Genomic DNA, 14427 nt, shown 5'->3' with positions numbered 1-14427 from the left:
CAGACGACTGGTCTTACCCACGTCCTACGATGCCAGAGGTGCACCCAGCTTTCCTGGTCGCAGGGTGCGCTATCTGGTTCTTAGCAGCACAGTCTTTGTACTCTCCAAACGAACGTTGTGTCCGAAAGTCTTTCTGTTCCGGACATTTGCGCTAGACACTAGTGTCTGCTAATCATTTGGCTCGGTAGCTTGAGACTATCATAACAGTAGGCTGCAACGCAGCCGTAGGCGTACTTACTGCAGTAATAATAATCACGGAACTGGTCTCGAAATCAGTCCTGCAAATCTGTTCACACTCAAACAGATGAGCTTCAAAATCCAGTCTTGAAAACTTATAAAGTCACGGTAATGTTTTTCAAAACACACCGGCGTGGCGGCGTCATATCATCACACACCAAACTTCCCCCTGCAAAAAAACTCACAACGCACACTCATTTCTTCCCTTGTCCCACCCCAAAACCAATCACAAGCCCAGAAAAGTGATGGACCCTCCTATTGACCAATCAGAGCTAGTAAACAAGAAAAACATAGTGGAACATCATTTAGGCTGATCTCTTAAGGTGGACTGACCTCTTAAGGTAGAATAGCTTCTAGCTGTTAAAGACCTGTTGCATACCAACTTGACTGCATATTGCTATTGTTTGACACAATAATAACTCAAGGCACATAATAACGCTGGGGAATTTACCCAGGGGTTACATCAACAAATAGAACTAGACTAAAATCTTAGGACATCCAGTCGAGACAAGACAAGTCTGTTTATGTTTGCTCGGGTGTTACGCCCTGAAAATGGCAGGTCTATAGTGTGTTGTGAGCTTGTACCATTAAAATAAGTGTACCATTACCATTTTCCGCAAGTGTAAAATCAATTAAGGCCCACCAAAATACATTTTAGTCGTAACGTAAGATAGTGCGTAAATTGTAGTCACCTCTTGACGTCAGTGATTAGATCACTATTAACTTTTATTATCAAATTAAACCCTTTAAATATTTTGTGTGAAGTACCCTTTGATTTATGCTACAGGTCCTATGGGTTTGAACCTATGGGTTTTAATCTAGTTTTATGATCTACTGTTTTTTATCCTCGGGTGCACCCTGGTAAGTATCTTTTTAGTTAGTATCCTTTTAACTATAGATATCTTTTTAATTGTAAATATCCTTTTAACTGTATGGTAAGTATTTATATTTATGAACTATGGATCCATGAACTCTTAATCCCAATACAGAATTAAATTACAATTACCTTCAATTCAAAACACAGTATACATCAATTCAGTACAGTGTCAATACAGTCAATGAACCCAATGTAAACCACAAATGGATGAATGTGAGAGTGAGTTCAATGACAGTCCAACCACACTGCGGGGTGTAGTAGTGTGGTGTACTGAATGTTGTGCAGTGTTCCCTGTTTAGTGTTCAAGGTCTGTGATTGTGCTCAGTTCTGTCCTACCACACTGATAGAACACACAGACTTGATGCAGAGTATGTCTCCAAGGAAAATCAAAGATGGTCTTCGCATGCAAATCCTCCTGGGTTAGTCGCTCGCCATCCTTGGTAGATCTAAACTCTGGCCTCATCCAAAAAACCTGACCTGTATGGCATGCATACAGGACAGCATGAAGAACTATAATTAACAGTAATTCTTTACAGTGTTTGATGGATAAATTTGAATTGTTGTAGATCTGTTATTTTGTGGATGGAAGTTTACATGTTTCCAATGACTTAAATCTCATGCCCTGCATAATTATGCCCCATGCCCATGTATTTGCCATGTGCCTCAGGTCACACTGTCCCACTGATTTCGGTTTTCACTTCTCCCCTAGCCCAGTGTTTAGATAAGTATTAATTCTCCCCCAGTCAGCGAGTAAGATAAAGAATTGTTGTTTCCCGATTGTCTGCGTGTCTGTGGAAAACACCCTGTTATTCGGCCTTGGTGCTTTGCCAGAGCAGACAAGTTGTCTCCTAGTTACGTTAGCTGGTGGGCTTTAACTTTGAATTATGAACTACATTTACTTGATTAACTACATATCCCATACAGTATGCTTCCTGGTTTAGATAGGAAGTGACAGTGAATCATCCTTTGGTTGTTTGACACGTTGCTCTGTGTAGCGTATTCATCTGATTAAAATGATATATATACCGTGTCCATTTTGTGGCACGGCAGAGAGACATTTTGTAATTTGGCTGTATGTGGGATCTGTTCTGTGCTCTCTCCGAACTGAAAATGAACTAATGACAAAACCATATTTGCTCTGACTGGACAATCATTCTTCCTGGTGGTCTCATCTTTTCTATTGGGTATTTAAAGGTATTTTTCTAAAGAGTATTTTCTGCTTAAGGTAACATTTGGATATTGATCTTTCTCTTAAAAGTATTCCTGTTAAAGCTAATTCTCAACTTTATCATCTAAAAGGTTTAATAATCATTTTTGTAAATGGTTAGAGGCTCTCTGCCGAGATTTGTGGTGCTGAGTATTTATTTGTACTCTGATTACTTTTCAAAAGTATTTTTATAGTTAGTTGTTATCAGTAGTAAATCATTAATTGTCCCTTCTGCATTTTATATGCAACAATTGGTCTTCGATCCTTCCCTTATCTTTAATTTATGTAACACATTGATCCTGGTCGCCGGATTTATATATAACAGTGTTTCCGTTCAGTGTGTTTCAATTAATTAAAATAAAATACAATCGTTTCAAGTAGTACAACAAACTTCTCTCAGTATGATTGAAAATAAAATACATTCTCATTCAAATAAAATGCATTGTAACAAAAGTGCTTTTCTCACCAATGGTATGCAAATAAAGTGCTCTCAATCACCAGGAATGGTGATGCTGCAGCTACCCCCAGCACACAGTCACACACAGCTAGGAAATGAAAGGTGTGGAAAGTATCCTTTACTTAGCAGCCTATTTTATCAAAGGCTAAAACGTAACAAAATGTACAAAACTTAAATAAAAACAACACACGGCCATCTACTTTGATGACAGAAAATGGTTCTGTTCTGTTTAGAGTACAAACTGTATCCACATTAACCAGGTAGGTTAGCTTGGAACAATGTGCTACTGCTAGCCAAACATTTGTGCTAACATGAAAGCATTGGAATTGCATGGTGGCTCTAGCCAATTAGCTGCTAACTCTCATGGCTAACCATCATGGCTACAGGCTTAGCTAAACATCATGGCTACTAGCTTAGCTAACAAAGTTTGTAGCAACTCACCAATGTGTAGCAGAACAAACTCTCAGCCCTCGGGGATCTGAGTTGATGGGCAAGGTGTGTGTGCTGTCTTTTCTAGCTTTTAAGCTTATTTATTGTTCTAATGATTAACTGTTTGGGCTCTGTGCCTCTCTCTCTCTGTCATGGGGGACTTCTTCAGTGCAGTGCAGCTTCTGTGTGAGACTGGGGAGCAGAGAAGGGCGGGGCAAGCAGTTGAGGTGTGTCGTCTGATTGGGTGAAATTCACCTGTCAGTCTCCATGGCCTTGGCTGACTATTTGTCAGCAGCATGACAGGGAGAAATCATGTTAGGTAGACTTGCTCCATTTCTGCATTAGTAACCAGTTTCCATCACCTGGGTTACACCAAGGGGCCAGTGAGGCTATTCAACGTTGAGGCGCTCGGTCCTAGTGGTAGGAGGAGGGACTACAGGCGGACCCGTGGATTCATGACCGGGAAACCCTGTGCAGCTGGGCTTTAACATTGAGCGCTCGGTTGCACTTCCGCATTTGACCACCAAAATTTGGTGGTCAAATGCGGAAGTAGACGTTCTGAGACGGTACTTCCGGCAGTCTTCCGGGTGCTTCAAAACGCCACTGAGCAACTTCCACTGACATGAATAGCTGGGGGGGCGGAGCTTTGCGCCAGTTCAGTCTCTATCCTTTTATATACTCTATGGGTTACACCAACCAATGACTAGTCTAAACTAAGTATGCACCCCAAAACTTTTGCGTAGCCTGGCCCAGGTTTCTGGTCTAGAGGGGGTGGGTTTCAGTGATTACAAGGCAAGGCATTTGGGAACCACTGTGAATATATGATAGACCACACCGTTCATTTTGTTGTATGGCAAAAATATAATAAGGGCTAAAGTTAAAGATGTGAGTGATATTTCTTTAAAAGTGTCTAAAAAAAAGTAAAAAGCAACAACATGAGAAAACATATTATTACTACTTTACAGGGTAAGTAGACATGACGACACACACACACACACACACACACACACACACACACACACACACACACACTAAGAATGAGAGTGAACATAGAAGTTTAGTTAACACTTGTCTCAGACAAGTTTTCTGGCAAAGTGCAGCATAATAGTGTTTGTAAATTGTGTGAATTAAAATGTAAATGGCGTACATATAAGTGTTGTCTGAGAAGATGTAAAACTAGCTCATGTCTACTGTATCTCTCGCAAATAATTGCAAACTTGCCTTTTATTATGCATGGGAGTTAACCATCAACCATGAGGTAGCCTATTTGACCAAAGTCCTTAAAACAAACACAGCTCTCTCTCTCTCTCTTTCTCTCTCTCTCTCTGTCTCTCGCACGCACGCACGCTCGCTCGCTCACTCGCACACACACACTAAGAATGAGAGTGAACATAGAAGTGAAGTAAGAAGTGTGGAATCGTAAATATAAGACACATGTCTACTTACCCTGTAAAGTAGCAATAATATGTTTTCTCATGTTGTTGCTTTTTACTTTTTTTAGACACTTTAAGAAATATCCCTCACATCTTTGACTTTAGCCCTTATTATATTTTTGCCATACAACAAAATGAACGGTGTGGTCTATCATATATACACAGTGGTTCCCAAATGCCTTGCCTTGTAATCACTGAAACCCGCCCCCTCTAGACCAGAAACCTGGGCCAGGCTACGCAAAAGTTTCGGGGTGCATACTTAGTTTAGACTAGTCATTGGTTAGACATGGGTTAAGGTTAGGTTTAGGTGTGCTGCCCCGTGGGAGGTTAGGGTTAGGGTGAGGGTTTGAGATAGGTTGTAGTTGTAGGACTAATGACTGTCTAAACCGTTTGAAATAAGAAAGTTAAAAAAAAAAGTAGGATAGGTAAAAAAAAAAAAGAATAATAAAAAATCACACCTATGTGAAGTGAGGGGCGCTAATATATTAAAGTCTAACTTATGTTGATTAGGTGATGTAATGGTGATGTAAAACAAACAGTGACAAAACAAACATTAAATTATCTTTATTGTTAATGACATTTAATGTTTGTGTTAGGGACAAGATGACGTACATTTTCCCTTCATTGTCAATGGTGTTTTTAAAACAAACATTGAACAAATTAAACCTGTATAGAGGGTATGCGCGTGACATCATCATCAAACCCGGAAGTTATGCAGGTATGCCTAGTTTGCCTACTGAGTGACTAAAAATGACTTTCTGGCCTTGACAGCTGTTGGAAAGATGGCGAGAAAGGCCATTTTGTTGTGTATTTAATGATACATATTTACCAATATGAATATGAAAAGCCCAATACCATAGTGTCCGAATTATGACGCAGCAACATTGCTGCTTTAAGAACTAAGTGGTTAAAGTGGACATACTGAGACCCTTTCGGCATGAAGAGCCATAAACTATTAAGATAACCTTTGAATTAGAACTAATAAATCGTCTTGACTCTGTGGAGACTGAGGATAATTGGAAGAATGTAATAGAGTACAAGTACTCAAGTCAGAAGGACTGTAAAACCTTTTTAAACCAAGTGAATATTAACTTTATCTTTAATGTTAAAATGTTAAACTGTAATTCTATATTAATACCTTTTAAGGATAAATACTTTAGAGGAAAACTACAATACTAAAATGAGAGAATTAGGCAGAGTAAAAGTATCAGAGTATACCAGAATACCTTAGAAGGATTTTGACACCGACACAGAAAAGAAGAACCAGTACACACACCAGAGCTATAAGGACTTTCCATTTGATATTTACCAATTACATCGGGAGAAAAATGGCAGGTCCGTACAGCGTTAAAAAGATCTCTCAGTGATCATATTTTATACTACATAAGTCATAACATCCTTTAGACATGGGGAAGTAATGCATTTGGAGTTCAGAGGGTAACCAAAAGTGAATAATGGCGACACCTATTGCCGGGAGGCCTACTTGGGATACGTGGCAAATTATACTTCCAGTAAAATCCCGGAAGTGTGACCGAAGGGAATCGTAGTTCTTTAAGTAAATGTAGTTCACAGCCCAAGTTACTGACAACTAGCTAACGTAACTAGGAGACAACTTGTCTGCTCTGGCACCGTAGCAAGGTCGAATAACATGCTGTTTTCCACAGACACACTGGGTGTTGTGGCAAACAGGAGAAAACAATTCTTTATCTACCCGCCAGCTGGGGAAGAGTGAGATGTAAACTCAGTGGCACACAGGGCATGAAGATACAAAGTTATTGGGAACATGTAACCAAATCCCACAAAATAACAGATCTACAATAATTCAAAATTATCCATCAACAGCCCATGCAGAAAAGTCCTATCTTGCATTAAACATTATTAAATAATGTTAAACTCATTTTGCCTGTTGCTTTGCCACTCGATTTGCCACTCGATGTGCCATTCACTTTAAGCATGTGCATATACCCTCTATATAGGAGGGGCTAGCTAAAATAAAAAATGCATGCGCGCGTGTTGTATCATGAAAACACATGCCATGATTTTGCAGATGTAACTCTAATGCACCTATAATATTTGTGTCCTTGTATGCGTATCCTTTGCGTGGATGGTAAAGTAAAAAATGGTAAAGTGTGTGTGTGTGTGTGTGTGTGTGTGTGTGTGTGTGTGTGGAGCTCACCTTTTATTACACTAGGCCTATGTATTCCTTTAATGGGGAGGGGGAGGGGGGCAATCAGCAGTTGATTGGCCTCAGTGAGGGTAGATTGTGGAACTTTATGACATGTCACTCATGGTAGCTGCTGCTGAGGTCAGAGTCAGTGGAGTAACAGTTACCTGGTAAATGTTTAAACTGGTTGTAATGCAAGTTCAAGTTTATTAGTCTTCAATTACCATTATCAGTGGTGGAAAGTAACTAAGTACTTTTACTTAAGTACTGCACTTAAGTACAATGTTGAGGTATTTGTACTTTACTTGAGTATTTCCAATTTCCAGTACTTTTACTCCACTTCATCTCAGAGCCAAAAAAAAAAATTACTTTTACTTCACTACAATTATTTGAAAACTTTAGTTACTAGTTACTTTGGAGATTTTAATTTTGATTAGAAAACATACATTAAGCACTTCAATCCTATACATTACGGCCATTTGAAAATAGCCGATCTACAAGCTTGTAGATCTGCTATTTTCAATAGATTTGTACACATTTTGAACTTGTGAAATGGCACATTCTGCACAATGAGTACTTTTACTTTTAGTACTCTAAGTACATTTTGATGCCGATACTTTTTAAATTCCGTACTTTTACTTAAGTAAAACAATTGAGTACTTTTTCACTGACCAATATGGTATGCAGTGTCTTGAGTTCTTGATAAGCCATATTAGTTATTTTGTGGATAAAGTCAAATGTGTGAGATATTATGTAGTCCATTTGTTGCATTATTAAAGCACGCCCAATGGCATTATATGCAATCACAGTTACCATCAAACCAACTGTACAGGCATTTGAACATTAATAACAATCACCGGTGTTTTCCATGGTCTATAAATGAAAATATGCAGGTACTGTACATTTACATTAAACATGAAATCATTATCATCAGAATCATTGCATTTGTACTTTTAAAGAGGGAGTGCCACAATTTTTGTATTTTTCCAGCATATGAGGTGACAGTACTTCATTAGACACCCTGGAGTCGTTTTTATGCGCAATGGTGTATTAACTTTGTATTTAGGGTTTCTTCCTGGAGGCTGAACCCTTGACAGTCAAACGGGCCAATGAAATAAACAGTAATATAGTGACATCACACTATCAGCCCCTCCCCTAACCCCTCCCCCCTTTATCATACAACTACAGCTGTGGATGCGGCTTAAGTTCACGGCACTCCATCTTTAAATGAACTATCTAGCCACACTACATTAAAGTACAATAATCTGATTAGGATTTATTGCTATGCATCCCACGTCTAGGATGCATCATGAATCGGGATGTCCCGATCACGTTTCTTTTTGCTCCCGATCCAATTCCGGTTTTGAGCATCTGCCGATACCGATTTGTCCCGATCCGATATTTATATTTTATAGAACACGTTTATGCCATATCACAATATTACAATATCCCAAATCACAGACAATATCTAGCCTATCTGTCTGATATCATGATATGGATAAATATTGATACTATGGATGTCCCGATCAAGTTTTTTGGCTCCCGATCCGATTCCGATCCTTTCAAAATGACGTGATCGGCCACAATTTCCGACCACCCGATCCAATCGGGACAACCCTAATTATAAACATATACTTATGTATTGTAATCTGCTTACAATACAGTATAATTGCAGTTATACGAACTAAGTAATGGTCATAATGCTTTATCATTATATATATATATCATCTTCGTCTATATATATAGACGAGAAATGAACAGAGGCTGATGATGAGCAAACGGCCGATCTCGAGAGGAGCACCGGCTGCGCCGTCGTTGCGGTGGAAATATTGACTGAAGTATGGATAGAGTTCTTCGGTGAAGGCGCAGTCGGTGAAAGAGTACAGATGAACTCTGGCCTCCACGTCGTAAAAGGAGACAACGCCCTCCTCGTAATCCACAAACACTCCCACCGTCTGCAGCTCCTCTCTCGCAGGGAGGAGGAGGAGGAGGACATCGTCGGGGTCAGCAGCCACGTAGCACTGACTTCCGTTCCTCAGACGTATGGCCCAGTAACTGTCGGGGCTTAGTGTGATCGGTCTGTGTCCGTTGATGGCCTCTCTGGCCACTCCTAAATCCCAGTCAGCCTTCCCTCCGACCTGAACCTCGTAGTAAAACCTCCCCGAGGAGAAACTTTGTTTCCCTACGACTATTTGAAGATGGGAGAATGTCTCCGCGTTGTCCGGCATGCCGTCGTTCTTTCCGTGTCCTGCACGATTCGCTCGTTCTCCGTCCTCGGGCAGGATGAAATAGCGCCGCGCTGCGTCGGGGTCCAGGGTTGTTTCGTCCACCGTGTATTGCCGGGCAGTCCTCAGCTCGGCATCGCACCGCTTCTTCTCCGTCTCTTTTCTGAGTGTCCTCTCCACGACCGTCCTCACGGTCTCCTCGCGTGACGGCCGATCGCGGACGCGGACCTTCGTCCAGTCCCTGGTGGGCGGAGGGACGTCGACGGAGAGGAAGTTGTTGAGGAAGAGGACGTGGAGGGGGTCGTCGGTGTGCAAGAGCTGCTTCAGCTCGGAGCTTCTCTCCTCCAGCTCCGCGATCTCCCGCCGCAGCTCTTCGATGAAGCCTTCGGCCTGCCTCTCCGTGGCTTTGTGGTTCTCCTCGACGACGCCGACGAACTGAGCCTGGCTTCTCCGCATGGAGCTCGTCAGAGCGGCGAGGACCTGCACGCTGTCCGCTATCTCTCTGTCCGCGAAGCTCCTGCTGAGCTCCACCGAGTCGTCGAACTCCTGAATCTTCACTCGTCTCTCCTGGATCATCTGCTGAACTTCGCCGTCTGTCTTTCTCAGCTCGGCCTTCTTTCCTCCGTGGTCCTCTTTCAGAGGTGCGATTTGACCAGGCTTAGCGAATATCTGGCAAAGCGTGAGGGTTAGGAGTAGGTTCAGGATTAGGGTAATGATTAGGTACATTTTGGGGTTGGCGGGTTTTCTCTTGAACTGACCAGCCATCTCCGACAGGACTACATTAACGGATAATTTAGGTCTGCCGTCGAATGTGGTTTGACATAGTGGACACCTACACACCTCACTAGTGTCCCAGTGTTGTGTGATGCAGGCGTTGCAGTAGTTGTGACCACACGGCGTGCTGATTGGATCAGTGAACACCTCCAGACAGATCGGACACAGGAACGGCTCTTCAGACAGGGGACAGCTGGCCATTTTCTACACACAGAATAAAAGTGAAATCAATGTAGTTCTTTAATTTCTCTTCGTTTATATCATGTATACGTTAGGGTGCATCAAAATTTGCAAGTTTAACCTCCTGATCTGTTCCTTTGATAAAATGTGCCACTTCATGTTTTAAGAACACGTGCAAAATATTTTTTCAATATATGGTGATTTACAGGTCCAACGCAGCATGTCAAATTTGGGTAAAAGTGCAATTTTCGGTCCTTTTATAACTCCCATTTTCTATTAACATAACACGTCAATTCATCAAGTTTACAACAACGTTTTTGAGAAGATGTTTTTGGAAAGAGCTAAATGTGTTTACTTAAGAATAAACATTACATTTTCATTTAAATCATCACTGAGAAATGTTTGAAAATGGAGTCTTAGTCCTTCACTGTGTTCATGTTCAACTGGCGCTTGCAGCAGCGAAGATTGGGCTGCTCACAGCGATAATGCTCAACTGCTTGCAGGACCTCTGCAGAACTTGCTCACTCTTCACTGCTGCCACAAACTGTTTGACCCCATGCTCGGCGCAGTCATTGACAACGTTGATAGCACACACATTCACCAGTCACCACACCTGTCTGGAATGATAGCCCAATCCTCTGGTAGCCCAATCCTCTACATTGAGTGAGATAAATGCTGGATCGATCTGCAGCCGGTGTATACCGAACCAGCAGTCTGGGTTGGCAATGTCGGACAGCCTGGGGGTCGGCGAGAAGACTGGAAACTTTGGCTTGCACCAGTGCCAAAGCGCTGCTGTTAGCATGGGAAGATCATCCGGCTTGTTATCCAAGATGGCATCCGCAAGTACACGTCACTCTTCAGCTGGTACGTTGGTGTTGAAGAGTGCCAGGGGCAGCATCTCAGCAGTCAGGTACCAGAGGTGCCTCTCCAGTGCTTTCATGGCTGATATTGCAATGCCCTCGTCAACAGTCTTGTAAGCAAGTGTGCAGGTTGTGGTAGAGTGTGAGGTCATTCCATGCAGCATCTACGGCCGAGTCTTATGTCACTGGCTACACGGTTGAAGATCACACCAATGCAGCAGCAGGCTGCCTTCATGTGCGCCCTGATCACAGAGTCGGGCAGTAATTGTGAAATGATTTCAGCATCATACACAACAGTAGATCGATCACAGCGCAAAGTGCTGGAGGCTGTCAATAAAGAACACCACAAGCAGTGGACACCACCTCCTATATGCACGCTGCACTGGGACGGCAAGTTGACACCGACGCTAAGCAATGTGCGCCAGTTGGAGGAGTGTTTGACAGTGGTGGTTGGAGATGCAGAGCAGCTGAAATTGCTTGGCGTGCCAGCATATACAAAGGGTAAAGATGAGGCGTGTTGAGAGATCATTGCCAGGCTGACGTAAGCTACTGCAGGAGTGGTGCTGTGCCGACCAGATTGTCAACATGGCATTTGACAACACTGCATCAAACACAGGCCATCTCACAGCAGCCTGCATTGCCATCCAGCTCTCACTTGGTAGACCACTGCTCTGGCCCGGTGCCAGCATCACATTGGTGAGGTGATCCTCAGCCACATTTTCACTGGCCTCAAGGTGGAGTCCTCACGCTCACCAGAGGTTACCTTGTTTAGGCATCTGCAGGATTGCCGCACAAATACAGTGACCCATTGTACCGCTGCATTACTGCCAACACCGAACAACCGTTCCTGGGCAGGTTACGTGCTGAACTCACTGCATGTGCTGCGGCAATGATAGACTACAAGCGAGGAGACTACCACGAGTTTGTGCAGCTGTGTCTTGTCTATCTGAGTGCAGATGATGCAGCACAGACTCCAGTAAACTTCCAAAGACCGGGAGCGCTGCACAAGGCATGCTGGCTATGCTGGAGCGGCATATGGCCTTGCTTCCCCAGGGCACCACCACCACACGGCAGCAGGTGCAGAAGATTCGGACGTTTGCCAACTTCATTGCGCACATCTACGCAACATGGTGGCTGACCTGTGACACGGCCGTAGATGCTGCATGGAATGACCTGACATTCTACCACAACCTGCACACTTACAAGTCTGTTGATGAGGGCATTGCAACATCAGCCATGAAATCACTGCAGAGGCACCTCTGGTACCTGACTCCTGACATGCTGCCCCTGGCACTCTTCAGCACCAAGGTGCCAGCTGATGAGCGACGTGCACTTTCGGATGCCATCTTGGATCACAAGCCAGATGATCTTCCCATGCTAGCCCCACAGCAGCGCTTTGGCACTGGTTTCGACAAGCCAAAGTTTCCAGTCCTCTCGCCGACCACCAGGTTGGCTGACCTTGCCAACCCAGACTGCTGGTTCGGTATGCACCAGCTGCAGATCGATCCAGCATTTATCTCACTCAATGTAGAGGATTGGGCTACCAGTGCATCATTCCAGGCAGGTGTGGTGACTGGTGAATGTGCGTGCTATCAACGTCGTCAATGACTGCGCCGAGCATTTGGTCAAACTCACAACAGACTTTGTGGCAGCAGTGAAGAGTGAGCAACATCTGCAGAATGTGCTGCAAGCAGTTGAGCATTACCGCTGTGAGCAGCCCAATCTTAGCTGCTGCAAGCGCCGGCTGAACATGAACACAGTGGAGGACTAAGACTCCATTTTCAAACATTTTTCAGTGACGATTTAAATGACAATGTAATGTTTATTGTTAAATAAACACATTTTGCTCTTTCCAATAACATCTTCTCAAAAACTATTTGTTGTATTTTTGATAAATTGACAGGGAGTTATAAAAGCACCGAAAATGGCACTTTTTGGCATTTTACCTAAATTTCACATGCTGCGTTGGACCTGTAAATCTGAATGAATTTTCCCCAAACTTTGCAAAGATCATTAGCCATTGGAACAAAATTCCAAAAGAACAGATTGATAATTTGTTGTTAATTTTTTTGCATTGAATTTTGATGCACCCTAACATACGTACAGTAGGGGTCAAAGTTGAGACTTATACATGATGTGTGAAACATTAAATCTTACACTTCTTTTGACCTGGAACTAGTTGTGTTGCAAACTGTTAAATTCAGGAGATATTGAGCACTAAGGTCTATATCTATACCCTTATCCCTTCTCCCTAAACTAATTTGCACTATTTTGTACGATTTAAAAAACAACTTTTAAAATAGTTAAAATAGCCGATCTATCACAATGTCTCAATGTAGATCGGCTAGTTGAACTATTGTAAAAGGTTTTTTAAAATAGTAAAAAATACTCACTGATGAAAACGAAATAAATGTCGTCAACAAATAACACTAGACTAAAATCTTAGGACATCCAGTCGAGACAAGACAAGTCATTTCATGTTTGCTCGGGTGTTACGCCCTGAAAATGGCAGGTCTATAGGGTGTTGTGAGCTTGAGCTCTACCATTTTCCGCAAGTGTATTGAAATAGAGGTCTAGGGCCTCTGGAAATGACTGGAATAGAGCCGGTACACGTATGGATGGACTCCGGTCAAAGAGTCACAGGAGGAGGGCTGCTTGATTTAGTGTCTTTAATCTTGAACAGAAGTGCGGTCTATAAATACAAATAAACATTCTTTTAGAATCATCATAATAAACAATCATCAAATAATTCTTACATAAACCAAAATACAGTTTAAACCCATCTGCAGCCAGTAGGTATCAAACATAGGCATCAAACATGTAATTCTCCATAAAGAAAATCACATTCACATATTCATAACATGCACAAATATATAACAACATGACCGTATATATAAAGGGAAGCACCATAGTCTACAATAAACAATAAAGACTTACTTTTACTGTCATGAACACGCACAGTCAGAGAGGAAAATAAAACACAGCTCCTCAGGTCAAACTAAGCAGAAAACTGAGTGAGAAAAGCATGCAAGCTGAACCTAATCATGATTATTACTGGGGCAGCCAGGGGCAGCCAATCAGCCTTGCTGTGTCAATGAGTCCTTGCATTGCTGTGTCAATGAGTCCTTGCATTGCTGAGTCAATTAACTAGGTCTTTCCTACAGTATAATCAGCCATTACGACGCCATTAAGGCCCACCAAAATACATTTTAGTCCACTAAATCAGCTAGATTTAGTCCATTAAAATCCTATGATATTTTAGTCAACTGGACTAAAACTTAAACATTTTAGACTATGACTATATGACTAAACTAAAATCAAAATGTCCTGTCAAAATCAACACTGTTACTCACGTGTGTATGTCTTTAGGTCTTGTCTGTTAATGTGAAAATCCTCTCATGATCCGTGTAGTTTTTGTAGATAATGCGTGCTCGGCTGTCACACTGCTGTGGGTGACATTTGTCTGTGAAACGCTATCGCACCATAACATTGCTCCGTCGTTCCGAGACTGGTTTCACTTTCGCTCCATACCTTAACACTAGTTAACATTATAATAGTGTTTGTAAATCGTGTGAATACAAATG

The 14427-nt window shown here is 42.3% G+C and overlaps 1 protein-coding gene across 1 annotated transcript; it reads right to left on the bottom strand.

The window, feature by feature from the left end:
- Positions 1-8005: 8005 nt before the first annotated feature.
- Positions 8006-13846, bottom strand: LOC306925703 (zinc finger protein RFP-like). Its single transcript, XM_079504717.1, has 2 exons — positions 13781-13846; positions 8006-10007 (listed from the first exon to the last, which is right to left on the bottom strand). The coding sequence occupies exons 1-2, from the start codon at positions 13790-13792 to the stop codon at positions 8529-8531; spliced, it is 1491 nt and encodes a 496-aa protein (XP_079360843.1). The 5' UTR covers positions 13793-13846; the 3' UTR covers positions 8006-8528.
- Between the last annotated feature and the right edge of the window lie 581 nt (positions 13847-14427).

The sequence above is a fragment of the Electrona antarctica genome (assembly GCF_951216825.1).
Source record: "Electrona antarctica genome assembly, chromosome: 6".
NCBI lineage: Eukaryota > Metazoa > Chordata > Actinopteri > Myctophiformes > Myctophidae > Electrona > Electrona antarctica.
This window is presented reverse-complemented; position numbering and strand designations above follow the sequence as displayed.